General features: G+C 46.9%; 1 protein-coding gene across 3 annotated transcripts in view; it reads right to left on the reverse strand.

The window, feature by feature from the left end:
• The window catches only part of MYBPC2 (myosin binding protein C2), a 151,832-nt gene extending 124,399 nt beyond the window's left edge, over nucleotides 1-27,433 (reverse strand). For all 3 annotated transcript variants that reach the window (XM_069200807.1, XM_069200806.1, XM_069200805.1), the window contains exon 1: nucleotides 27,331-27,433. In XM_069200807.1, the coding sequence (XP_069056908.1) occupies nucleotides 27,331-27,352 (22 nt within the window). In that variant the 5' untranslated portion in view covers nucleotides 27,353-27,433. The remainder of the gene's footprint in view (nucleotides 1-27,330) is intronic.
• Nucleotides 27,434-27,853: the final 420 nt, after the last annotated feature.

A 27,853-nucleotide genomic window follows, 5' to 3' on the forward strand; every position in this document is an offset into this window, starting at 1 on the left:
GACCACTACTCAAAAAACCCTCTTCAGACCCCTGCAAGCCCAAAAACTACCAGCCAGTTCCCTGCTCCCATTCCCAGCAAAGGTACTGGAAAAGATCATCACCAAGCAACTCATGACATACTTGGAGCAGAACCAGCTACTCAACGCCTCCTAATCCGGCTTTCGCAGCAATCACAGCACCAAAACTGCCCTGATCACAGCCACGACAACATCCGAACCCTCCTTGACCAAGGGAAAACAGCAGCTTTGATCCTCCTCAACCTCTCAGCAGCCTGCGACACAGTATCCCACCACAATATGATAGAAAGACTCCAACACATGACATCCAAGGGGTCATGCTCAGATGGATCACCTTCTTCCTCACTAGAAGAACCCAGAAGATCCACTTCCCACCCTTCACCTCTGAACCTAGAGAGATCACCTTCTTCAAAGCATATATTATCCATCTGACCAACATCGTCAGATCCCATGGTCTAAACAATATTTCCTACACAGACGACACCCAACACATCCTCTCACTCACCAATGACACCACCACTAGAACCAACTTTCACAGATGTATGGCGAGCGTTGCTGACTGGATGAAGAACAACTGCCTGCAGCTGAACACAGGCAAGACAGAAGTGCTGATCTTTGGCAACAGCAGCAACACATGAAACAACTCTTAATGGCCATCAGACCTAGGACCTCACCCACTCCCTCTGACCACGCCAGAAACTTTGGAATCATCATTGACAACAAGCTCACCATGAACTCACAGATCAACGCAGTCTCCTCCGCCTGCTTCCTCACTTTGCGCATTCAACGTACCCATACACACGAGATGCACTGTGACACTGGCCCTCATCACCGGACTACTGCAATGTCCTCTATGTAGGAATCGCTGCACACCTCCTACAGAGACTTCATACCATACAGAACGCCACAGCCACACTCATCCTTGGTGTTCCCCAACTAACCCACATCACACCCCACCTCAGGCAACTCCACTGACTCCCAGTGCAGAAGAGATGCCTGTTAAAGCTGCTGACCACGCACACAAGGCACTACACAACCAAGCACCCGTGTACTTTAACCACTCCCTGAACTTCCACCAACCGTCCAGAAGACTATGCTATCAGTGGAGAAGCAGGTATGAGGGCCCACTGAACCTTGACTAATGTTGTATTAGTAATATATAGCCTGATGGCCAATTGTCCTTGCTTGCAGCCAGTGCTTGAAATGAAAAAATTAAAGTGCAGGTACTCTGTTCCAGCGTACCTGCTTGTTTCCGAGAAGTGCCGGTACTCTCCAATTAAAAGTATTACGTTTTTCTTGAGATGTGCCGGTACTCTCCCTCTCAAAATAAAAAAGTGGCGGTACTCAGTACCGGACAGTACCGGCCCATTTAAAGCACTGCTTGCAGCAGGGCCCATTGCACCCTTGCGACGCCACTGGTCCGGTCTTCCTAACCGGCCTCCCACCTCCCGAGCTCCCTCCCTGTCCTCCCTCTGTACCTGGATATCTCGACCATATTCTACACTGACCCCAGTCTCCTCCCCTCGCTTCCTTCTGTTCCCCAATTAATCTGCACTGCGCACCACCTACAATTCCCTGACTAAGAACCGAAGGGTCCTCGCTGCATCTTCCAGGGTCACCCTTCCCAGACTCGGAAGAACTTTGATCAGAAGCCAGACACATGGGCCTTCGCTCCGGCAATAAGAGTATAAATCAGGCCGCGCATGCTCCGTTCCTCTAAATATAGCCCCTTCCGCTATAACATAACGCTGAGCCATCAGATCCAGGGACATTGCGCCCCTCACAGCCCAATATCTGCCCCCATCCCTCCCGCTCCTCAATTCAAGACCCGGGGGTTCTCGGGTTCCAAGGTATTCATGCACAGTACACAGTGGGAGACCCTTCTCCCCCAGTGGCAACTCTACACTGGGGGGCACCTGCTGCTTGCGCGCGCCCTGCCAGTGCAGAGAGGGGTTGGAGTCGGGCATCGACGTGCCTGGATGCCTGGCATGCCTTCAGGGCCTGGGGCGGGCGGCCGCACACTCGCGGAGCAGCCGGCGTCGTCTTTAGCTTAAAACGGAAAACCGGCTACGGGTAGAAAGGTTTCCTGAAAAGCGGGGCCACATAATGACGTCAGGAAACCCTTGACCCCGATGACTGGGGCAGTGGATTGGGCGACAAGAGATGCGTTGGGCTGGCGTTTACAATTCAGTAGTTGACCCTTCGGCGGATGCAGGATGGTGCTGGTGGAGGGAAGTTGGACAGGAAACGACACAATACTACGACTGTGTTTTATTCAAATCCCAACACGGCCGTCTCGTGGCAAATAAAACATCTAATGAGTGCTGCAGAGAACCAATTCACTTTACGAAGAGTCCGCGCCTTGTAAATATGCTGATATGTTGGTGGTAGCAAATGACACAAATATATACCCCATTTTAGGTTTTTTTTATGGACCAAAAAACTGCACACCTCGTCCCTGGCCACATTGACGAGCTGTTCTGTGAAATGATGGAGGTAGAGACTACAACCGCTCTTCGTAGAGAGGTGACCGGGCCAGTGGAGCGTGAGAGTAAAGGGCAGTGCCTCTGAAGGCCTGTGGGGTTGGCGGGCCAGTCGCATATTTGGGAAACCCTTTCTGGCGTTCGGTCATAATTGGAAAGAGGACGAAGTGAGTTGATCAGTGCCATAACCCCTGGTTTTACTCCCCCCACCCCACACACACCCCATTCATTGCTGTCTCCCTCGCTCCCCATCCTCCTGCCCTTGTTTTCCATACATCTGTAATGGATAGGTGACTAAAAGTTTAGAAGAAGCCTACCACAAACAGTGTCCCAGATAGTGCTAAACATATATATACACCAGTAGTACAGAGAAATACCCTTCACCGTGGGTCCCCAAAGGGGCACCATAGTTGTCATCCTCAACACAAACTATATAAATAGGGTGACCAGATTTTGAGGAGCAAAAACCAGGACAGGTCAGATATAAAGGAAGGACTAAAGTGTTTTGTCTCAATTTTATATCTGTCCTGTTCCTTTTTTTGCATAGCCTTGCAAACCAAATGTGTGTCAGTACATGCATGTGTGTGTGTGACTGTGTTGCCTCACAGAAATAAGTAAATTAGTTCAATTATTTGAGACTCTGTAAGCGCCTGTGAAAGAAGAACATACCTTTTACGTATGCTTTGCTAGATGTTCGACCCCTTGTCCCAAAAACTGGGACAGTTATGTAAAATTAAGAAAAGTGTCGGGACAGTCCTTGGAAAAACTGGACTGTCTGGGGAAATCCGGGACGTCTGTCACCCTATATATAAAGATGTTTGCACATTGTAGGAAGCAGGCTCTCTATATAGTGTACTAAAATGCAGTACACTGTGCAGAGTCCAGTGGATCCCCAAAGATGTGCAGTGGCAGAAATAGATAGATCTAGAGCTCTATTTGGGGTAGTGTGGGCCAGCAGCTAGGCTTATCAAAGAGTTGTGTCAAGCATTTGTTGTACACACAGAGGCAATAAATGAGACACACACTCAAAGGATAAATCAGAGACCAAATTAGAAAAATAACAGTTGCTTTTATATAAACTTCGAACCAAAGAACTTTGTTGTAAGGTAAGCAGTTTCTAAATTAAAAATACTTTGCTGTTTCCTAAACCAACAGTGCAATTTTCAGAGTCTTCAATGTTAACTTATAGAAGGAAAACAAGAATGTAGTTTCTCAGCAAGTACATTACTTATAACTCCAGCCTTCAGGGTTTCAGACTAGCACTGGGCAAGATTCAGATTGGTACCAAGTGTGCAACCACAGCGGTAGGGGCGGCTGGGTGCCACGGTCGGAGTCGGTGCCCAATGTGGGGTGGAGGGGGACCGAAGACACACTGCTCCCAGGTAAGCACAGGCAGTGTCAGAGGTTGATCTCTGGGGATTGAGGCAAGCACCGGGGGGAGGACGGGACACAAAGCAGCACCAATCTTACACCCTCAACGGCATTGGGTCAGCCAGGTGCAGTGTGCTAACACAGCATTGGGTGCCCGATGCTATCCAATGGAGACGGGGTATCTGCTGCAGTGCTGTTTACAGGTGAGTAGAGCGGGGTCAGGGGTGGATCTCCTGGGGTTGAAGCAAGGACAAGGAGGGCCATAAGATAGCACCAAAGGTACACCCTCCTCAGCCCAGGGGCGGCCGGGTGCAGAGTGCCAACACAGCGGCAGGCTCCCAATGTTCGTCAATGCAGAAGATCACTTTCAGAAATGGGTTGCAGGCTCTGGCCAGAAGGCGAGAGAGGTGAACCCACAGTTGCCAAGGTAATTGAGATGACAGAGGTCATGACAACACCATCGGTTCAGCTCCCCAAGGCCCAGGGGCTCCAGGTGCAGGGTTGTGTTTTGGCATCAGAAACAGCTTACCAGGCAGGCCACAGTCAGGGGGAGTCCTCAGATTTAGGCTGCAGGCATCTCTGGGGAGTCCGGCAGAGGTCGGCCCACTGTGGACTCTGGGCCAGAAGCGCAGGGGAATTTTCACTGGATGCTTGGTCCTTCTGTGTGGAGTTAGTTGATGTATTATTTTCTTGGTGATGCTGAATTTGACCAAGCGTTTAGTTTGAAAGAGAGAGACCATATCGAGAAGTGGTGGTGTCTGTGAGAGCTATAGGTTTGAATTGACAGTATTTAAGTCTGAGCCATTGTAGTTCTAGCTATGTTCCACCTCCTGGCCCTGATTACCTCGATTTATGCCCGGTTTCTGTTCCTAAAGGGTGTGTGGATGATGAGGGAGTGAGTGAAAGAGAGTGATGGAGGGTTCTCACAGTCAGTAGAGACAGCAGGCATGCTATCAGTGTTAATGTGTCTTGCCAAGCTATATGATTTCAGGATCTTCAAGATATCAAACATTGTGCTGAAAACATGGATGTTGACATCAATGGACTGACCCATGACCTTTCCATTTTCATACAAAATGATGTGTAGCTCCCATTGTGGGTTATGATAGCTTGCAATGGTAAATTATTTCCTTTTCAGGGATTTTTGTTTTCTCTAAGATTAAGAAAAATAATAATTTATCGGTTAAGGAAGGTATGTTCTTCGTAAAAATTAAGTAAAATTTAAAAGATGACAGGGCTTGAATATGGAATTTGTAACTGAATAGGGTTTGCTGGTTGCCCGCCAGGGCTGGGTATTTTATAGTACTTGAGGGTAGTTCTGGACAGAACAGGGTGGGGAAGAGAGGGATCACGATTTCTTAAGCAGTCTTCCATAAGTCGGGTCATATATGAAATTATCTTTATTTTAGGTTTGATGGCCGTGGTAAGATTATGCACAACACATAGACTACTGAGAAACAACCTTATGGGACAGTAGCAATACTCAGCCGTGGGTATCACTCAGTACAGTGATAAAGTGCAGTAGTAAGTTGTCACACTAAGCATAAAATATATGTATCAATATGTCTTCATATTTGGTTGCCATCACATTGAAGTAGAACATCAACATGGGTCATAAACAAAAGAGCACAAATCACATTTGTGTGCAGAATCACCCTTGGTGCAACACCAGCAAAAGTGTTAAAACAGTTATAGGTGCAAAAACACAACCTTGTGCAAAACTGCCATTGGTTCAACATAAACAGGAGTGTACAGACACATTTAGTTGCACATTCACCCTTAGGACAAAGTCAGCAGGAATACAGTACATTAGGGGGCAAAAAACACTTTCTAGAGACAGAAAGTGTGGTAATAGGAAGTCAAGTTCGATATAAAATGTGTGCATCAGTATACCATCACATTTGGTTTGCATCACGTTATGGTGCAAAATATCCCTTGGTGGGACACCACAATGTAGATAGCTTTTAGGAGCATCGGTCTATTTAGGAGCAAAATCACTTTTATGCTCAAAATCGCGGGAGATGAAAAGTAAGCAGAATTCTGGTATCAAGCATAGCAGCACAATCACACGACGGTGAAAAAACGCCCTTAGTGTAATATCACAAGGAGTGCGGAGTCGCTTTTAATATAACACATTCCATTTAGGGGTAAAAAAAAAAAAAAACTTCAGGTGTAAAATTATAATTAGTACCACATCATCAGGGGTATGGAAACACAATGCGCCTCCAAAGGAGGGCATTCATGCTCGTGCATTGCAATGGTTGGCAGCCTGTAGCCACGCGAAGATGCCTAATATGTAAAGGTAAAACAGAAATGCTCTTCTGTCTTGATCCACAATTTGAATGACAGCAATGTCTGAATAAGGGCTGACCAAATAAGCCAGTGACTGAAGGAGGCTCTCCCAAAGCTTCATTCTTTGAATGCTGTGGTCTAAATAGCATAAGTTGTAACAGACAAGTGGTCTGCAGAGAGACTTAGAAGAGAGCCCATTCCACTGTGTTTGCAGATCCCATTGTGCGGACCTATTATTGCCTACCTCCCAGTCCTAAATTCTATAGTACATGATTCTTGCAATAGAAAGTGCAGCTGAAATGCTATCTTTTATGGTGCTAGAAAGGAAGAACTATGTAGAAAACTATGTGCTATGTAAAAAGAAAATCGCCAAATACATGTGATCGCCCCTTTATTCACGTAGGACAGTTAAGCATACTCAAAGCCGCACTGTCACTCATAGAGCCCTCTGCATTTTTTCTGCAGAAGCACGGCAACACGCCTGCTGCAAAATGCATAGCGCAGTCCTGATTTCTCACACACAACACCAAAACTTTTCCTCGCCGCTGTGTACAATCACACCCTTCCAATCTCCAACGTTTTCAGATTATACTCGTATTCATAGAAAGTGTTCACAGACTGCATCTGTCTCATACGCCTCTTCGCCTTAACTACATGCATAAGCACAACTACAAGCTTACCACAACGTAGTTGAAGCACACATATACACCTCAGGAACAGCACTCAGGGCCAGATGTATCAAGCCTTTTTGCATTCGCAAACGGTGCGAATCCCCGTTTGCAAATGCAAAAATGCCTTTCAGTGTGTATGAAAGGCATTCGCAACGCAAATTTAAGGAATCACTAAAATAGCGATTCCTTAAATTTGCGAGCCCGTTTAGAGAATCGCAAATTCCGATTCTCTAAATAAGAAATCACAAATAAGGAAACCTTATTTGTGATTTCTAAACCACATGAATCAAGCAATTCGTTAATGTGAATTTAGCATTAAGTAATCGCAATTACCACCAAGTAAAGCTTGGTGGTAACCATGTGCGTATTTTAAAAATGCATTAAAAATGCATTTTTTAAATTGACATTTAACGCACACATGCCCCTTTGGCATGTGTGCGCCTTACATGTCGGAAAAAACTTTTTGGGGTGCAGCAGAGGGGGCCTTAGGCCCCCAGCACCCTGGGGTTTTACATTTCCAAAATTGCGAATTCCAGTTAGGAATTTGCTATTTGGGAAATGCAAAAAAATCGCAAATATGGGCCTACAGGTCCATGGGTGCGAATTGGGTCTGTATCGCTATTTGCGGTTCAGTAATAGCATTTGCGATTTTTAAGAAATCGCTATTACCGTATCGCAAATATGATACATAGCATTTTGCAAATCAGAAATAGCGATTTCTTAAAATTCGCTATTACCGATCGCAAAAGGCTTTTTTGATACATCTGGCCCTAAAACCCTTCCTGCATAGGCCACTCTATTAGAACACCCCTATAAACAGGACTAATCCCTTCCTGCACAGGTGGCTCTATAAAAACACCCCTGCAAACCTCAAGAACAGTACTAAAACCCTTACTGCATAGGCACTCTGTAAACACAGATCTCTAAGCCTCAGGAACGGCACTAAAACTCTTACTGTATAGGGCACTCTATAAATGCATCCCTATAAACCTCAGGAACAGCACTAGAAGCCTTCCTGCATAGACCACTTTATAAACGGACCCCATATAAACTTAAGGAACAGCACTAAAACCCTTCCTGCGTAGGGCACTCTGTTAACAAATGTATGTAAACTGCACTAAAACACTTCTTGCATAGGCCACTCAATAAACGCACCCCTGTAAACCTCAGAAACAGCACTAAAACCCTTCCTGCGTAGGCCACTCTATTAACGCACCCCTATAAACAGCACTTACTCCTTCCTGCATAGGCCACTCTATAAACACATCCCTACAAACATCAGGAGCAGCACTAAAACTCTTCCTGCATAGGCCACTCTATAAATGCATCCCTATAAACCTCAGGAACAGCACTAACCCCTTCCTGCACAGGCCGCTCTATTAACGCACCCCTATAAACAGCACTAAAGTCATACCTGCATATGCCACTCTATAAACGCACACTAGAAAAGCGAGTCACAATAAACGAAAGTAAAGTCGTCTACCCGGAAGTGCTCTTGCGCCTTGTCATGGGCATGCGGTGCTATACATATTACAATACAATACCAACGCTGAATTTGCCCACATTGTACCCATGGCTGATGTGGAATGACTCCGGCCCAGCTCTACTGGCCTGTGCACCTCTCCAGCCCCCATTTGTACATTCCCTGGGGGTCAAGGTTCTTAAGTTTCTGGCATTTCCGTGTAATGACTCTCAGACTTTGATAAATCAGCTCCACATCATTAAATCTACTGCAGTCCAGCGTCATCTGCTAGATATGTCTGAAGACATCTCAGGTTGCTGTCTTTTTCGGGGCTCTTTCCTAGTAGGGGCACAGGGCGCAAGTGCCAGGCAATGTAGGATAATTTTAGCTGCCCGGCTAGTCTTGGGACGCACAGCAGTGACCTGTGTATAAACACACCCAGGGGCAAGGAGTAACCTTACCCCTTGAAAACTGATTACAGGGAGACCACAACTGCGCCCTCCCCTCGAAGAGATGGACTGTCTTGTAGGTAAATCAGGAGAAATGCGAATAGCTCATGGGCAAGGCCACTATGTGCATCTCACTGCCCCAGCGCTACTGCATTTAGAGACAGGCCCGCCACCACTTACTGTGCCCCAGCGCCTCTATCTGAGCTCTCAGAAGCGAGCATGACATATAAATGATTGTACTCCAGCCCTGCCAGCCTCTCAGCCATGCCCGACATAACGTTAGCAAACCCTTTATGATCATTCACATGCAAGCCTGACACATGAATAGTTCTACCACAGCCCTGCAAGTGGCAGGTACTTCACAAATTATGTTCCCACCTTACCAGCCTTTCAGAAGTGAGCCTGGCACGTGGCTGACTCTTGTCCCACCCTACTAGCCTTTTCAGAGGTGATCCTGATATGTTACTGATTCTACTCCCGCCTCAAGGACTTTCAGAGCTGAGTCTGACTGATCCAGGTCAACCCTTACCAGCCCTTCAGAGTTGTCTCAGATATCACTGGGTCTGCTCCCGCCCTCCTGGCTTTCAGAGATGAGCCTGGCATGAGACTGATTCTGGTCCAGCCTGAATGGCCCTTCAGAGTTCAGTCCTACGTGTAGTTGACTGCAGCAGCCCAACCGGCCTTCCACAGCTAAACCAGCTTTTAAATTGTTGTTACTGTGATTATTATTTTTTATTCTTAAACACACGGTCTTGTGTCTGACTAGCTCTCTTCCTTATACTAACGTATTAACAACGCCAGGAACTGTTCTGCTCCTTTTGTTGATTAAAGAGGCCTGGATGGAAATGCAGTAGGGTTCTGGATTCGATGGAGCCCATGAAGTTGCTCAACAGTTTTCGAAAACCTCCCCTTCCTGCAAAAAAAATAGACTTTTGTCCTACACCTTTCGGTACTGTGGGCGGGCACGTTGCTTTCCTCCCTGGAAATAATCCCATAATTCTTTGCTCCTGATGACATCACAACGGATACAGCTGAACTAAAGGGACAATCTTGGTGTGCTCACCTATCTTCCCCCTGACTAGATTGGACTCCAAACAGCCCTGAAGTGTCCAGTTCTCTGCTCGTACTGGATTACTAAAAAAAGTAGAACACCGGTACTGTATGTTCCATATTACCCTAAGTGTTCTACAACAAAATGTCCATGGTGCATCCATCATCAGACCCCAGTCTAACCATTAGTAAAACAAACAGAAAAAGTAAATAGGCCTTTTATCATAAAAGAAAGTACTTCTTCATTAATTGACGACTATGTATGCATGTACATGAACTGATGAATAAGTGAGTGCATGAATGGATGTATGACTTGGACTTGTTTGAACTATTTACAAAGCCCTGGGGCCTGGCTTACAATCAAGAGAGTAAGATACAAGTGTCATCTGTTCCTCTGTCTGACAGCTATTGTAACAAAACACCATCAGTAGCGTTACTTCTAAATTATTAGTAATGCATTGTGAAGAACTGCTGAACTAGCCCGAGCCACAGTCTCCACCAGACATACAGCCAGCTGACAAGGGCTTGCCAATCCACTGCAGCAGGCCAACCAAGGAAGAGATACCGCAAGACATCAAACATCTGAGAATTGGGAAGGCAGTAGGATCTGACACCATTCCTGCAGAGGCACTTAAGACAGGCATTGAAACACCAGTAAATATGCTCTACCCCATGTTTAGAAGGCTCTGGGAAGAGGGAAAGGTGACATCAGACCGGAAAGAGGGATATCTCAAAATCCCCAAAAAAGGTGACCTGAGAAACTGCGCAAACTACAGAGGGATAACTCTTATCAACCCCAGGCAAAGTGTCCAACAGAATCATCATGAACAAAATGAAGGAACAAGTAACGCTCAGTTGCGAGACCAGCAAGCTTGCCTCCTCGAAGATAGAACTGCACAGACCAGATTGCAACACTGCACATCATCACTGAGCAGTTGATGGATTGGAACTTCCCCCTCTATCTCAACTTCATTGACTATCAAAAGGCATTTAACAGTATGGGCAGGGATCTTTGCATTCTCCTGCACCACTATGGCGTGCCAGATAAACTTGTAAGAATCATCAGAAACTCCTCAAACAAAATGACCTGTAAGATACTCCATGAAGGATAACTCACAGAAGCCTTCCATGTGAGGACAGGAAGGTGCCAGGATTGTTTTCTTTCACCTTTTCCCCTCCTGCTGGCCAAAGACTGGATCATGAAGTGATCCACAGCCAGAAGAAGTAAAGGGATCTAATGGACACCTTGTACGCAGCTCGATGGCCTAGACTTTGCAGACAACCTGGCCCTACTCTACCATACCCATATGCAGATGCAAGAGAAGACCAACAAGGTGGCAACCGCATCAGCACAACCTGGACTTGAAGGCGAGCGTGGCTAACATGGCCAGCACAACTACAGTCACTCTTGCAGGCGATGCACTGGAAGAGTTTGAGGACTTCACCTACCTGGGCAATGTTGTAGACCACCACTGACAAAGTCCAGACCTTCATCAACACCTGTCTAAGGAAAATCCTCCATATCGCTGGCCAAAAACCATCAGCAACAGCGAACTATGGCAGCAGACTTTCCAACTCCTTGCTCATGAAGTAATCATGAAAAGACCCTGGGGCTGGATAGGTCACACCCTTTGCAAGCCTGCATCAAACACCCCCAGTCAAACCCTGACCTACAGCCCTCTAGGGAAACAAAAAGAGGAACACCAATAAACACCTGGTGCTGAGAAGTTGAGGCTGACTACAAGAAGATGAGTTACATCTAGAGGCAGACTGAAAGAAAAGCCCAGGACAGAGATGACTGGAGAGCCCTGGTTGATGGTCTGTAACCTAGGAGGGGTGGTAAGAATAAGTAAGGCAATGGATGTTTACAATATATTGAAATTGCCACCATGATGTAAGGGGTGGGTACCATCATGATGAAGATGCCCACAATATGCCATGAATTACCACTATTATTGCACGGACACATTATGTCAGTCATAGGTACCATTATACCATGGGTGTCCTTTGCACACAAAGAGTTACTGCCATTTTGCAAGAGTGCTTAGGATGGGAAGTATTGCACCATGAGTGTCCACAGTATGCTAAGAAATAACACAGTTATCCCAATATTTATCAATATGCAACTCCTGGCATTATGCAAGGTGGGGGTATTATTATGCCATGAGTGTTCACAGTATGCATATGCAAAGAATTCCCACCATTATGCCAGAGAATGCATTGATTAGGGGTGAGCACCATGATGGATGCCTATATTTAGCCAATGCTTACCACAATTATAACAAGAAGTATCACCTACTGTACACCATAGATTCCAGCTCCACTGCCACCACTGTCTATGCCACCTGTGCATTGGGGCCACCGGGAGCTGGGTTGGGGGTGTCCCTCCAGGGAGTTCCTTTCTTGTTCACTGAGGCCATGGTGAAGGGAGCACCATTGTTTCAGGGGTCATAAGGGTGACAAACCACTTAATGTCATTGATTACCACTGAGGTTGCCGGAGGGGGTTGTGTAGGCAATAAGGAAGCTCATCCTGCCCTTATCGCTCCAGCCCTTCAGTCCGCCTGCCTCTTTACTGGCACAATTTATGTAACACTCATCTTACTTTGGTTTTAATTTAACAAATTAGAAGATTTCAGTTTTGATCCTTATAATTATGCATATAAATAAGTTATAAACAGTGGGCCTGATTCACAAAGGTAAAATTAGACTAAAAGTCTAAGTTTAGACCAAAAGTCTAAAAAAGTAAAGTTAGACTTTTGGTCGAAGTTTAGACTTTTGGTTTTAGTTTAGACCAAATGCCTAAACTTACACCAAAAGTCTAACTTAACTCATAGGCAGCAGAGTTATTCGTCAGGTTACGGATGCTACAAAGAATGTAAATAGTGTGCATAACAGTCAACATGTAAAGCAGCAGTATCATGCAAGTAATCCACATAACTTGTAAAGCCTCATTGGCATGCACGTAATCCACATACCAGCCAACATGTAAAGCAACATTATCTTGCAAGTAATCCACAGATTTCCACAGCATGTCAAATAGTATTGCTGAGCCAGAAATTCAGATAGCCACAGCAGCATGACACACACCATCGTCTTCTATTAAATCACATAGCCCTCCTTGCATGTAACACACCATTGTCATGCAAATACTCTACAAAACCCTCATAGCATTAAAAAGAACTGTCAGCATGCAAGTAATCCCTACTTTGTCCACAATCCCATAAATTTACAAACTCTTCCCCTTTCACTTTGTCCCATATTTCCACCTTGGTTGCCCTGTGTCACTTTAATGTAATCGCAGCGTGGCGTAAGGTGCTATACAATTCACCAGCATAGAATAATACTGAAAAGAACGCAGAGCATTTCAAGCACCATCACTATAGAAGTAATCCACATAGCCCGCACAACATGTGATTCACCATTGCAGAAGAAGTAATTCATTTAGGTTCCATGTTACTCAGAGCATCATTGCCATTTAAGCAATAATTAAAGCCCTCACAGCTAGTAAAGCACCACTGCTGTGCAAGAAACCTAAATAGTCCCAAGCACGTAAAGCACCATTGCAATTCAACTAATTCGCACACTCCCTCTGCAGCCCCCCCACACCACCACCCACTGCAAAGCCACCTAGAAGTATCCACAAGAATGTACAGCGTGTTAAATAAATTACAGTTAATTTAACCTTACATAGCCCCCCGCCCACTCTAAAGCAAGTCAGACAGATTTCCTCCTGAGCACAGCGCATTATCACCATACAGTGAATTTATGTAGCCCATATCAAGTGATACATAAGTAAACTGTCAGTAATCCGTATAGTCCCCAGCATGCAACCGCCATTGACATGCAAATAATCCACATGGTCACATCATGTGAAACACCATCTCTATGACAGTAGTTCACATAGACCCCTGGGGTGTTACTCGCCAACAATGGGGTGCTATGCAAGATGTGGGCCCTCAGCTATGTTCCCTCAAAGCAGACGAGAACGAACGTTAACAAAGTCACTTTTAAGGCTTCAATGTGCTAATGCATATAAACACATTGTATGTGCATGTTCTAGCCCATTCTGAGATCATATGACAAGAGGGTAATCCATATGCCTTGAGGGAAGTAACAAAATATGTCCTTGCACTGCAGGAACCTGCAGGAACCAATATGTCCTGGTAGCATGCTACTGTATTGCGGATCCATTGTTGTGTTTTTATGTTAGATGCTATTTCTTAAGCGCAGCATATTTTTAGTTTCATGGTGCCAGAAGATTATCGTGAATTGCCGTGTAGCGTATGGGAGAAGCATATTTGCATTGTGCATGAAGACACGAGTGGTGCCCCAGTTCTGTTTTAGTTCACAGCATCTGTGCATGTAGCAGCTAGGAGAGTAGCGGGAGGTAGAACACAAGCACCTTACAATAATTGATTGAAGTGGATTATTCTGCAGGTCTCGACAGAGCACACCCAGGAGTGACAGAGGAGCAGCCTACAACACTGGACACAGAAAATCATGAGAGATGCTCCATATAATCCCACAGCACGCACTGTGTACAGCAGCCATGGTGGATGCTGTAGAGATGTACACCAGGCATGTACAAGAGAAATGCAGCAACAGTAGAGACCCTTTTGGGACTAGCCAGAAGAAAAAGAGGAGATATCCACAGGAGTGCAGGCGGTCAGAGGAAAAGCTCGAGGGTACACTCAGGAAAGAGGAGGTGACACTTTACTATTTCACACATTTATAGGCAGGGCCATTGGAATTCTATGATTTGCGGTCACAGTGGTTTCTGCACAAGTATGGATTTGTCATACGTGCCACATAATCCATCTTCTGCTGTATAATCTATAGATTTAAAAAATTCCAGCTCAAACTGATCAATAATTACTAAAAACATAGTGACACGTTGCCTTGAAGTGGAAGGTCCTGAGCAAAGGTTGAGTGGTCACTTTTCTATTGCTTATTTAAAAATGTAGGAGTCAAACTTAGTGGCGGCTGCCGCATAACTCAAGGGGCGGGGCAAGGGGAGTGGAGACGAGGTGAAAAAAAAACACACTTACCTCGTCTCCGTCCCTGCCGCCTCGCTCATTGCTCCTCTTATGGTGTCCCAGAGTTAACTGCTGGCACATCAGCACAGGCTCCCCAGCAATCGTGGTGCTGTTTTAATGCTAATTTAGTATGAAAGCAGTGCTAGGAATGGTCTGAGCAGCACGGGCTGCTGCTCAGACACAGCCCTGGGGTCTGTGCAATTTCTCCAGCCCGGCTTTTAAACACAACTGGGCTGGAGAAACCTTAGTGCGCATGTGTGTTTGGCCGGCCTCAGACGGTCAAACACACATGCGCAATTAGGTGCACTCTCCCCTCCTCCCACCTCTTGTGGCCTAGCCCCACCCCTCCTTGCACCGCTGACTGTGCCAGAAGCAGAAAAATAAAACAATAGTAGACGGTCCTTTGCCATAGCGAAGGAGCCGCACCTGCTTAAACTGGTACTGATGAGGTGAATCCTATGCCCAGACAGTGTTAATCAAGTATAAAAATGATAAAATAATGAAATAATACTATCACAAAGTGAGTCAAATCATGCCCCATAATTATTTTTTTCTTGCCGCATAATTTGTCAGCCCTGCTGCATAATTCTACTGACTCTGGTTATAGTTTTACTTTTCAAGATCCGGCAGGCAATTCTTTTTTGCAGTGTGATAGGTAGTTACACACTAATCAGCGCCACCTAGTGCTCACCTGCTCTACACCGCTCACTTCAGCTACCCCACTAAACTGCACAGTTCTACCAGTCACATAAGGAATTGCTGTAACACATCTCTCCCTGTTCCCAGTCAACCTTTGATATGTTATAATCATACAAGTGATCACTGTAACGCAATCCACATTGGCATATATTTATCTTTACTTTTCTGTCCCCTACATACACGCCTGCCTCCTCCCGATTTTGAAGACCTTTCAGCATCATCAACCCAGTGCTGCAGTCAGCATGGGAAATTAATTAAAAAACACTTTCAAAACACAAACACAACTCGTGAATTACAGAGTAAACCTTAACTGCTACCTTCCTACATCTCTCTCTCATAGTTTTTACTTGTGCATTTCTAAGCACTGCACCCTAAGACCAGGAGATGTTGTGTGCAGTGTAAGACGTTTTTAGGGCCCAGGAGCATAGGAGATGAGCTGTGCGGTGCAATGTATTTGTAAGGCCCTGAAACACAGGAGAGGTTATGTGCAGCATGTTTCTTTTGTAAAGCCCAGGAGCCCATGAGAAGTTATTTGCAGCATATTACTTTTGTAAGACTCAGGCGCACATGAGATATTCTCTGCAACGTGATGCTTCTGCCAGGGCCAGGAAAACATGAGATGTTCTGTTCAGTGTAATGCTTCAGCAAGTCCCATTAGCAGTGTTTAATTTGAGCCAGTGGTTTCCGGTGCTTAGCACCAGCTTTTAATTGTCAACACCGGCTCTTATATCAGTCAACCACTTGGTGGCACTTTTGTATATAACTTTTGAATATGCACAGCAACTGTTAGTTAAAAATGTATTATGCATTAAAAATGACAGCTACGTGCTACCTAATCCATTCTTACAGCTTTGGGTGGCATGGAATATCCTGAATTGTCACACTTGTAGAAGGCTGATGATTAGTTGTGTTGATACTTGCTATTGGCAGCACTGACAGGGGCAATAGATGATGCAAGCTGCATTCGCGTCCTGATGGGTGCCCGGGCACTTATTAATATATATATTTTTTTTTTCAAATTAATCACTAACCGGTAGCACAGGGAATGTTATGTACAGCGTGATACGTTTGTAAGGCCCAGGAGCACATGAGATATTCCGTGCAATTTAAGGCTTCTGCAAGGCCCAGGAGAATTTCTATGCATTGTGAAGCTTGATGCTTCTGCGAGGTCCAAGGGCATAGGAGTGTTATGTAAAAATGTGATGCATCTGTAAGGCTCGGGGGATTATCTGTGAAGTGTGATACATTTGTAAGGCCCAGGAGTTCAGGAGATGATCTGTTAAGTGGGATACATTTGAAAGGCCCACAGCTGAGGAGATGATCTGTGAAGTGTGAAACCTCTGCACTGCTCAGGAGCACAGGGGAAGACCTGTGCAGGGTGATATCAACTGAGGGGCCAGAAATGCAGGAGTGGCTCTGGCCCCTGTAGCACTTATGCAAGGCCTAGGAGCATGTACAATGTCCTGAGCAGTGGTGGAACTCCACTGACTCCCCTTACCAGCCCACACTGTCTTCCCAAGCAGCTGAATCATCTACAGCGCCCTTATTAACCGCACTCCCGCCTTTCGTCTGATAAGCTTACCATCTCTGGAGGCTGCCCCACAACTAGGACACCATCAAAGTGGAGGCACTGAAGGGTAAGAACCGAAAAAAGAGTGCAACAGGCCCTCTCCAGCTATGCACCTACGATCTATAACAACATTCCCGTATAAAACATACATCCATATTTATGAATGGCTAAAGAGTGAAAAGATGTCCTGTGCAGTGTGATATCTATGCAATGCTCATGGGCACCGAATATCAGGAAGAAATAACAATAACCTGTTTTTATATAGCACTTTTACTAAGCAATATAAAAAGGTACCGTTGGTATTCTTTTTAATGACAATTTCAACTTTGATGAGTAGGAACTGGCCTTGCCATGAATCAAACTTGTGACTTGTAGGTCCCAGCAAATCGTAGTGGCGAGCAGTTAACCCACCATGCCCTTTTCTGCGCATGCATGTATGCATTACTTTGCTTCAGGGGGCATTATTAGTTTGTATGGCAAAGCGCCAATGAGGCAGAGTTATAAGTGGTCTACTGCCTCAAGTAAAATCAACTTTTATCAACCCTAAAGATGTGTCTGCGGCCTTATGTGCTTTGCACAGTGTGATAGATGGACAGCAAATCCATGCCATGCGCAATTTGAAGTCTCTGCAGTATAAGGCTCCTGCTTCAGACTTAGCAGCTCCTCAGAGGGGGTCATCTGCCAAGGAATTATGAACCTCAGACCCAAGGCGCGAGGCAAAATCCTCCTCTGATGTCTCACATGCCGGAATTCCCAAGTGCAAGTCTGTGGGGTCAAGTCCAGAACCTTCTGAGACAGCCCACACTCAATACCTACTAAATCTTATTTTAGGCCTGTCATAAAAACTGGCCCATCAGTAACTTCGTGCTCATAGAGCATTCTGCGTGAACCCCTTCGACTGACTGCACCCACCTGTTATGTGGTATCACTAACACCTCATGACACCACCACAGAAAGGGCAAACTTTGCGTCTGTCAGTCTACGTGCCGCCGGGCCTGGGATCCTGGAGTCTCTACCTCTCCTCGGTCTTGTGATCATATGCATGAGCGCTAAACCCGGCCCACCCACCTGACCACATTGTGTGATCCCGAGCCAATTGCTTGATTCCTGCTCCCCAGCTGCCATTTTTTTGGCCAAAATTAAAAGCTCTTAAAATGTGCTGGATGTTGGTATTAAACTGCTAGAAATAAACTAAATGGTATTTACACATGTATGCGTTTTTGTGCGAAGGGTCGAAGAATCTGGAGAGATTTCCCAGTGCTTCGGTAAGGACTGCCAGCGGTCTGCCACATCTTAACATCTGACTGTGCCCCAGCCCTACCTCCCTTCAAATGCTTCAAGTCCGGATCCCGCTACTGCTGCTAGGCTATGAGCACAAAGGCCTGGGCAGATGATTCATGACCCGAAAGCGGCAATGCAATCGCATAACCCCTAGGGAAACACAAGAGTGCAGAAACCCTATTTTGACTTTAGTAGCAACCGCAAAATCTTTATGTGAACCTCCGTGAGAGACCTAACTGCCATGGTCAAAAGTGTGGTCCAGCGATGGAACCTGCAGCATCACTTCATGTGGTTCCTTGATGGGGAATTAGTGCTTCTCTAGGTGGAGGTGCGCATTGACACTGGATCCCTTGACGAGTGTCTCTTCGCATATTTGTATTTTTGGGGCAATAGTGTCACTCACTGCACGCACCCCCTCCCTCCCCACCCCTCTTCCCCCCACCCAAAAGCTTTCCATTTGCGTATGCAGCAGTGTTAACGAACAGTGGTCCCTTGATGGATCTGCTAATGTCGATGCACCTCCTACGGTATATGATGCAGTAATGTTAATGCCCCCTCTCCATTATAGGATGCCATAATGCCACTGTGCATCCCCCCTTATTATAGGATGAAATAATGTCAATACACATCATCCCTTAAAGGATGCAGTAATGCCATTCTTCATCCATCTCTAGATGGATGCGGTAATGCTCATCCTACCCTACGTGGCTGCAGTGTCAATGCACATCATTCCCTAGATGGGTGGGGTAATGATGCCAAAGCACATCCTTCCCTAGATGGATACAGTAGTGCCAATGCACGCCCTTCTCTTGATGCATGCAGTAATACCGATGCACATCCTTCCCTAGATGGATACAGTAGTGTCAGTGTACATCCTTCCCTAGATGAATACAGTTATGCCAGTGCACATCGTTCTTTTGATGGATAGTAGTGTCAAACACATCCTCCCTGTGTGGATGCAATAGTGTCAACTAGCAGTCCACCCTTGGTGTATAGGGCAGTGTCAATCCACGTCTTATTTTGTAGATGTAATAGTGTCATCTGTTCCTGGATGGATGCAGTAGGGTCCATGCATATCCTTCCCTTGGTGGATCAGAAGGATCAATGTGTGCTCCTTCCCTTAGTGGAGGCTGCAGGGCTAATGCATATTCCTTTCCTTGATGGATGCAGTAGTGTCACTGTTCTTGCTTTGCTTGGTGAGCAGAAGAGTGCTGCTGCGTGTGCTTCTTTTGGGGGATGCAATAGTGCTAGAGTATGTGATCCCTTCATGGGTGTAAGAGTGCTACTGCATGTGCTTCCCTTGGTGCACGGAAGAGCGCTGCTGCATGTCCTCTCAAGGTGGGCGCAAAGGTGCTGCTGCTTGTTCTCTCTTGGTGGGTACTTGAATGCTGCTGCATGTGCTTCACTTGGTGGGTGCAAAAGCGCTGCTGCATGTGCTCCCTTGGTGGGTGCAAGAATGCTGCTGTATGTGCTCTCTTGGTGGGTGAAAGAGTACTGCTGCATGTCCTCTTGTGGTGGGCACAAGCTTCTGCTGCTGCATGTGCTTCACTTGGGTGCAAGAGTGTTGCTGCATGTGCTCCCTTGATGGGTGCAAGAGTGCTGCAGCTTGTTCTTCGCTGGTGGGTGCAAGAGTGCTGCTGTATGTGCTCTTTTGGTGGGTGCTGCTGCATGTGCTCCCTTGGTGGGTGCAAGAGTGCTGCTGCATGTGCTCTCTTGGTAGGTGCAAGAGTGCTGCTGCATGTGCTCTCTTGGTGGGTGCAAGAGTGCTGCTGCATGTGCTCCCATGGTTGGTGCAAGAGCATTGCTGCATATGCTCTCTTGGTGGGTGCAAGAGTGCTGTGGCATGTGCTCCATTGGTGGATGCAAGTGCACTGCTCCATGTTCTCCATTGTTGGTTGCAAGAGTGCTGCTGCATGTGCTCTCTTGGTGGGTGGAAGAGCGCTGATGCTGCAGGAGTGTTGCTGCACGTGTTTCCTTGGTGGGCGTAGAAGTATCACAGAAGTATCACTGTAGGTACCTCCATGGTGAGTACAAGAGTGTTGCTGCATGTGCCTCCTTGGTGGGTGCAGGAGTGCCACTGCAATTACCTCCATGTTGGTGCAGGAGTATCTCTGATGTGCCTCCTTGGTGGGTGAAGGAAGGTAGCTGCATGTGCCTCCTTGGTGGGTCTGGGGTGTTGCTGCATACGTATCCTTAGTGTGTGCAGAGGTGTCTCTTCATGTGCCACATTGGTGGGTGCAGACGTGTTGCTGCGTGTGCCACCTTGGTGGGTGAAGGGTGCACTTGGCTCTTTTGTGGGTGCACAAGTGTGGCTGCAAGTGTGTCCTTGGTGGATGCAAGAGGGTGAGGGCGGGGCAGGAGCATTGATGCGCGTACCTCCTTGGTGGAGGGCAGGAGGGTTGCTGTGCGTGCCTCTTTGGTGGGAGTAGAAGTGTCGCAGAGCGTACCTTCTTGGTGGGGGTCGAGGGGTGCAGGAGTATTGATGCACGTACCTCCATGGTGCGGGGCAGAAGTAATGATGCACGTACCCTGTCGGTGGGTTCAGAGGTGTCGCTGCGCGTGCCTCCCTTAACGGTGCCGGAAGGTTGCTGCACGTGGCTTCATGGTGGGTGCAGAAGTGCCCCCTTGGCGGATACAAAATGGTTGTTGCACATGTTTCTGTGGTGGGAGTATGAGTGTTGCTGCACATACCTTCTTGGTGGGTGCAGGGGGTCTGCTGCACTCGAACCCTTTTTGTGGGTGCAGGAGTGTTGCTGCGCTTGCCTCCTGGTTGGAGGCAGTAATATTGCTACAGCTTTACTGCTGGCTGCCTGGTGCGTAGTTCTGCCAGTCTCTGACCTTTCACCTCCGCGGCGGCAGCTGGTTACCTGTTATGCTCAGTTTTTTTTACACTTTGAGCTTGGGTGAGAGGTTATGTCATTACCTCATCACGCTGTGCAGCAGCCGGGCCCGTGAGGATTCCCTCTGCTGCATCTTCTTTGTAGGGACTAAGGGCTGCTCCAGAGCTTGACTGACGGATATTCCGCCCGCTCTGCCAACTGCCTGACTCTGTGAGGGCGGCGGAGAGTTATCCGCGGCGTTCTGATACAGAGTGCCTGCACTTCTATTTTCCACTTCAAGCACTGCTTTCATGTCTGTCTTCTTTACATATTTCTCCTTGTCCACCTCTCCATTATGTTTTAATGTCTCTCTCTTTTTTCTGTCTAATGTCTCTCCTTTTCCGTACGTACACATACCCCATGCCGTCTCGTGCTTCTCTCCATATTTCCTCTCTTCCAGGTTCTCCATGTCTCTCCTTTCTCGTCACCTAGTTGCTAGTTCACTTGCTCTTCCGTCATTTTTCTGTCCCTCCCTTGCTCTCTGTCACTTCCCTCCTCGCAGGACTTCTGGGTCGTACCAGTTGATATGCTTGATCTTTCTCTGCGTCTTGCACTGTTCTGAGCGGCCTGGCTTCCCTGGCCCTCGGCTTTGGGGTACAGATGCTCCCCAACATGACCACAGTAGCCTGGTCCTTCTGCTTTGCATGATGACGTCGACGCAGTTCGAGACTATTTCTGAGGCGATGTTGTGGCCATTTCCTTCTGGGCTAGTGCGCTGCCTGCCTGGCTGTCTCAAGCCAGTCCCACCTCCAGCCATGAAATAAGATGAGACACTTCGGCACAGAGTTACAAAGATGCCAGGTAATGTGCAGGAGAGCCCAAAGTTGCTGCTTTGGACTGTGTGACAAGGAGAGAGCAGGATGGCACCACATCTAAACATATATAGCACTCTCCGCCTCTCTAATCAGGCAGGGGTGCACCAGGCGCACACTTTCTCACCAAAGTGTCTACTGTTCTTAGTAGATAGGGTTTTCTGTCAAAAACCATGAGTGGTTGCATGGGAATGCATATGTAACACCCCCCTGGATGGTATGCCCTCTGACACAATGTAACACAAAGGAGTGCAAGCCTTGCTACAAGTTTTTCGCTAGAACGTAAACACAACAAAAAACATTTTGCAAAGGTTTGTCACAAGAATGACACAAAAAGTGCAAAATGTTTGTTAATCTGTCCCTGTATTGGAAATGCTCATGCCGCCAGGAGGTTGGTCAGACATTATGTCATGTTGAGATATGATACGTCATTATGGATAGCAGACATTCACACATTAAGTGGCTTTTAGCACTTTGGTGCAGAGATTGTCTGCAGTTGTAGGCAAAGACATGTATTTCAGTTTTTGAAGAATAGGCATAGGTAGAAGACTTTACGTACTGAAAGAAGGCAAAGAAGCAAGTGGAGGATGAAAGGGTAAAAAGATCCAGGGATGCAGGTTAGGAAGGGAGCAGAAAACAGCATGCACAGAGATCACAAGAGCATTGCGTGCTTTCAACAAGTCTTGTTACAGTACAGGAATCAAAAGAAGACAGTAGAATCTAACCAGCCCCATATCCCCCCACCCCCTCCAGCAGCAACCGCTGCAACTCCTTTCTCAAGAAAAGGATAATAAACCATGTTTATTATCCTTTCCTTGAAAAAGAGGCGGGCATTGGGGTCAGGAGCAGTGAGTGGAGAGCACAGTTCACGCCCCTCAGAGCTCATGTGTGCTTGGCCGGCCAAACACACATGCACAATAAGCTGTCTCCAGCCCAGCAACTGTATTGCTGGACTGGCAAGAGCCTGCACAGACTCCCCCTCTACCTGGGAGCACCTTGACCCCCAGTCAATCCTGACGCTGCTCTGAGCAGTGTCAGGATTGGCACAGGGCAGGCTGGGAGCCTGTGCCTGCGGTGATGACGAGGGAGAAGAGCCTCGCAGTGCGACGGAGGAAGTAAATGATTTTTTTTTGTGTATATTTTATTAATCCCGCGTACTCCTCCCCTGCGCGCTGCACTGCCCTGTTACACCCGCGAGCCGTGACTGGTGGAAACATCTTAAACCAGCCCTTTACCTGGCTTCTTTCTTTCCCCCACCCCATCTACCTCTCTCTCCTGGTCCCCCTTTTCCGTGGCAGGCAGTGCTTAATTTGAGCTGGTGACTTCTGGTGCGTAGCACTGGCAATTATTTTGAGGGCGAGCTAAAGAGACATATCGGAAAGACGGAGAAAAACAAAAACGAAAAAGCGCCACAAAGGGAGAAAGCAGAAAGATGCAAGAGTGAGCTGAAGGGGCAGAGAGTGGCAGTAAATGGATTGAAGAGGCCAGAAATGGCTTCAGGATTTTACTGCCTCAGTACTCCGAGCTCGCACATTTAATTGCAGCAACCATGTGCTTCAGAACGTTTTTATTTACAATTTTAATTAACTCATTCGTTGTGCAGTGAAAGAGAGACAGCTCATTGGGTTGCTGTTGCTACAAGTGCACTACACACTCATTTACATAGGTAGTGAGAAGTACGAGCATCCATTCAGGACAAGACAAATGCATGCCCAGAGTCTCAGTGCGAGCCGTCGCCCTGTTTCCTTCTGCACACAGGTTCTTGCACGAGCGCTTTGGTGTTTTCTGCATCCAGAGGCAAAATGTACATCTTTGCACTGGTATATTTCTAAAGCACACATTCACCCAGAAGCATAATGTAAATCTTTCACCAGCGCGTTGGTGTATTCTGAATAGAAAGATTGAATGTGAGCCTTTGCACTAGTGCGCTCCTGTATTTTGACGTCTAGGGTTGAATGTGAACCTTATTTCAGAGCTCCAGTGTAGTCTGTACACTGAGGCGAGTATGAATCTTTGCCTTAGTGCATTAGTGGCTGGGTGTGAGTCCTTACACTGGTAAATTTTGCCCCGGGATGGTTCTTGTTTGTACACTAGTGTATTCTTCAGTCAGGGGCAGAACTCACAAGTGCCCCAGTTCCCGCTCAAGCCCTGAGGTAGAAGGCCCCACTAATGCAGGTGCAGCCCGCCAATTTTCTCAGATCCATACGTGAGGTGCTGCACCAGTCCAGATTTTTTCTTTGAATTCTGGGACTTGTAGTCTTGTTGATTCCGTTATAAAACAAGACTACAAGTCCTATAATTCAAAGGAAAATATCTGGACTGGAGCAGCCCATCACACGTGGACCTGGGAAACTTGGCAGCTATGCTGGTGTCATACTTCACCTGATTTTGAGTGCAGACTGCACCGGTGCACTAGAGCACGCTTGGGGCAGGTGTACAATATGCACACGTCTCTCGCTCCCTGGTGACACCCCTGCTGAATGTTCACCTTGGTCTTCTCACCGCAGTTTATACCAATCTCTCCGCCGGGTCTAACAGTATCCCACCAAGGCCGCTGCAGATCCGAAAAGGCCAGGCCGGGGCAGTCAGTGGAATGTAAGTGGGATAATATTATGCATATCAGGTGACTCTGTGTCAAAGTTCAGGGAGCTCTGCTAAGGTAAGGTGGTGGGGGAAGTGAAAGGGGGCCTTCTATCAAGAGCTTCTCCTTCTGACCTTTAAAAACTGGTGTAGTGTGGTAATACACATAAGGTCCCCCTCGCGAGCTTCGCGATCGAAGAAAACATTAGAAGATAGCTCAACTAAAGAGCACGCGATTGTGTGAAACACTAAACAAGCACTGGTAAAGTCAAGAGGTTTGGCTTTTGCAGAGTGCCTGCTCAGTGACACGCACCATACATCAGGGATGTACGCAGAGATCACACGTGCATGCAGATATTCAGTTAGAGAAACAGACCTACAGGCGCATATACAACCACACGTGAAAGCCAGCAAACCTACTTGCGACCGTGCTCGCAGGGCATCGGCTATACAAACAGTCACTAACGAACACAGAGAAACAGACACGAACATACCTATGAAACAAAGACTATATATATATATATATATATATATATATATATATATATACGCACACACACACACACAGAACCATACAGAACACTCAAAACATAGTAAGAAAACACACCATCATCCCTTATTCTTGTATATCTAAATCGCTTGGCATAAATGAATGCCTCGAGTGGTATTCATCAAGCCCACTCCAGAAATGCATGGGATGTTTTCATCAAAGCACGGAACCTCTTAGCTTAGCCATGCCTGCCACAGCCCACCCACCCCGCTCAAGATACAGGCTAGGGTAAAATGGGAATCTTCTTTTTAAGGGGGGGTATGTATGGTGGTAGTTCTGTGAATTATCAAAACAGTGACTGCATCCACCAGACAAAGAGTTCTAGAACTCACCTGCACTTTTGTGCAAACGGAAATGGTAAGGATATGAAAGTCTTGCATTTCTGCCAAGAAGTGCCCCTATCGTCCTAACAAACGTTCCACTCTTGTGCTAGAATGTGCCACTGTAGCCTCACTCTTGTGCTAGAAAGTGTTGCCATACTATCACTCTTGTGCTAGAAACTGCCACCATAGCCTCACTCTTGTGCTAGAAAATGTTACCATAGTATCACTCTTGTGCTAGAAAGTGCCACCATAGCCTCACTCTTGTGCTAGAAAGTGTTACTATAGGATCACTCTTGTGCTAGAAAGTCCACCATAGCCTCACTCTAGTGCTAGAAAGTGTTACCATAGGGTTACTCTTGTGCTAGAAATAGCCACCATAGTCTCACAGCTGTGCTAGAAAGTGTTACCATAGGATCACTCTTGTGCTAGAAACTGCCACCATAGTCTCACTCCTGTGCTAGAAAGTGTTACCATAGGATCACTCTTGTGCTAGAAACTGCCACCATAGTCTCACTCCTGTGCTAGAAAGTGTTACCATAGGATCACTCTTGTGCTAGAAACTGCCACCATAGTCTCACTCTCGTGCAAAAAAGTGCCACAATAGTCTCCCTCTCGTGCTAAAAAGTGCCACAATAGTCTCACTCTTGTGCTAAAAAGTGTCACATTAGTATCACTCTTATGCTCTAAAGTGCCACCACAGTCTCACTCTTGTACTAGAAATGCACCATAGTATCCCTCTTGTGATAGACAGTGCCACACTAATCTCACTCTTGTGCTAGAAAGTGCACCATAGTCTTCCTCTTGTGCTAGAAAGTGTCACCATAGCCTCAGTAAACGGTGCCACGCCTGTCCCAATGCACTTCTTACTGTGTGCTAAAAACATCTTCACTGCCCCATAAACTGGCCTGCAGTTTTATGTGAGATCATACCGAGCTCCTAAGCGTCTTCCAAGAACTGCTGGGACAGTTCCAATCAAAGTGTTAAATTACAAGTCTTACTCCTCTGCTGAGATGTGCTGCTCGAAAAAAAGCTGGCACTTGTGATCTCTAGTGCAAGTACTGGCACTTCTTCCTCTCGGTTCTCACAGGCTTTCCTTATTTTCATCACTGTTCTCACTTGAAACCTGCAGGCAACTTTCATGGTGAGTCACAGCAAAAATGTCCATATTCCGATCACCTGCAACCACCCCGGCCCACCACACACTGCATCTGTTATGTAGGTGTCACACGCAGTCACCCAAATTAATGGAGTTCATTTTATCGACCGCAGAAGAGTGAAAGTTTGGGTCGCCCCACCACGATTGATACCCTTCTCGCACATACATATGCAGCATGGGTACCCCTATTGTCTCCCTATATTATATAGCAGTTTCTCTTCACCTCTCCCAGAAAGCCGCTCGCCCCTAGCACCTGGACTGCAATCCCCCTTCACGTTCCATTGTTGTCCCCCTTAACCGAGAAGCCCTGGCAATGCGCCCAAACTCATCTTTCTACCGCTTTTGTGCGCTACGGCGGGGGGCCTCCAGCACTCTGAGGGAACACTCACACTCCATCGGAGTGCTGGACTCCAGAGACCAGGCTCCTCTCAGTTGGGTCCTTTCATCAAAAGCAAATCCTCAGCTTAAATACACCAAGCGCCTTGAGTTGTCTACGTTTGATTTACTTAACACTGAGCAACTCGTACTCTCTGACAGCGAGTTTGGTTCTTGTGGTACACAGTCCACCGCTGCTTTGGAGCCCCTAATTCCCAGCTCTCGCCCCTCAGCCGCCACTCCCTGCCCCATGCACAGTAGAGAGTCCTACCGACTTCCGTTGGCTCAGGCATGGTCGGGGATGATGCCCTCTCCCGGGTCCAGGCACACGCTCGCCACTCCAGGATCCCCCGGCCTCTTTAAAGACTTACCCATGTCCCCAGGGAGAGACTGACATAGGCCACCTGACCCGCCCCCACCCTCTCTCCAGGGCCCAATGCCAAATTCTTGAGCCGTGCCATACAGCTCCTTAAATCAGAGAAGAGAGGGGAGGGGATCGCCTCTTGGCATTAATAGAGTAGGAGCAGTTAGGGTCCAACTCCGAGGATTTCCTGCAGCCTTCTTCCATGTGTGAGGGAAAAGTGCGCCCTGGTACCCTCAGCCCCCTCCCACCCTCCCACCCCCCCAAAGAGGAGCCTCCCAGAGTATAGGACAGTAATATTAGCAAGATTTATTTAGCGCACAATACTTACACCAGCGTCTGTGTGCTTTACTAAGTCTGAAACAAAATGGCATTGTCTACTCCAGCCTCGCCGAACATTATTCAGTGGAACTCGCATCTGAGCACACTCATT

The sequence above is a fragment of the Pleurodeles waltl genome, chromosome 7 (genome assembly GCF_031143425.1).
Source record: "Pleurodeles waltl isolate 20211129_DDA chromosome 7, aPleWal1.hap1.20221129, whole genome shotgun sequence".
Lineage (NCBI taxonomy): Eukaryota > Metazoa > Chordata > Amphibia > Caudata > Salamandridae > Pleurodeles > Pleurodeles waltl.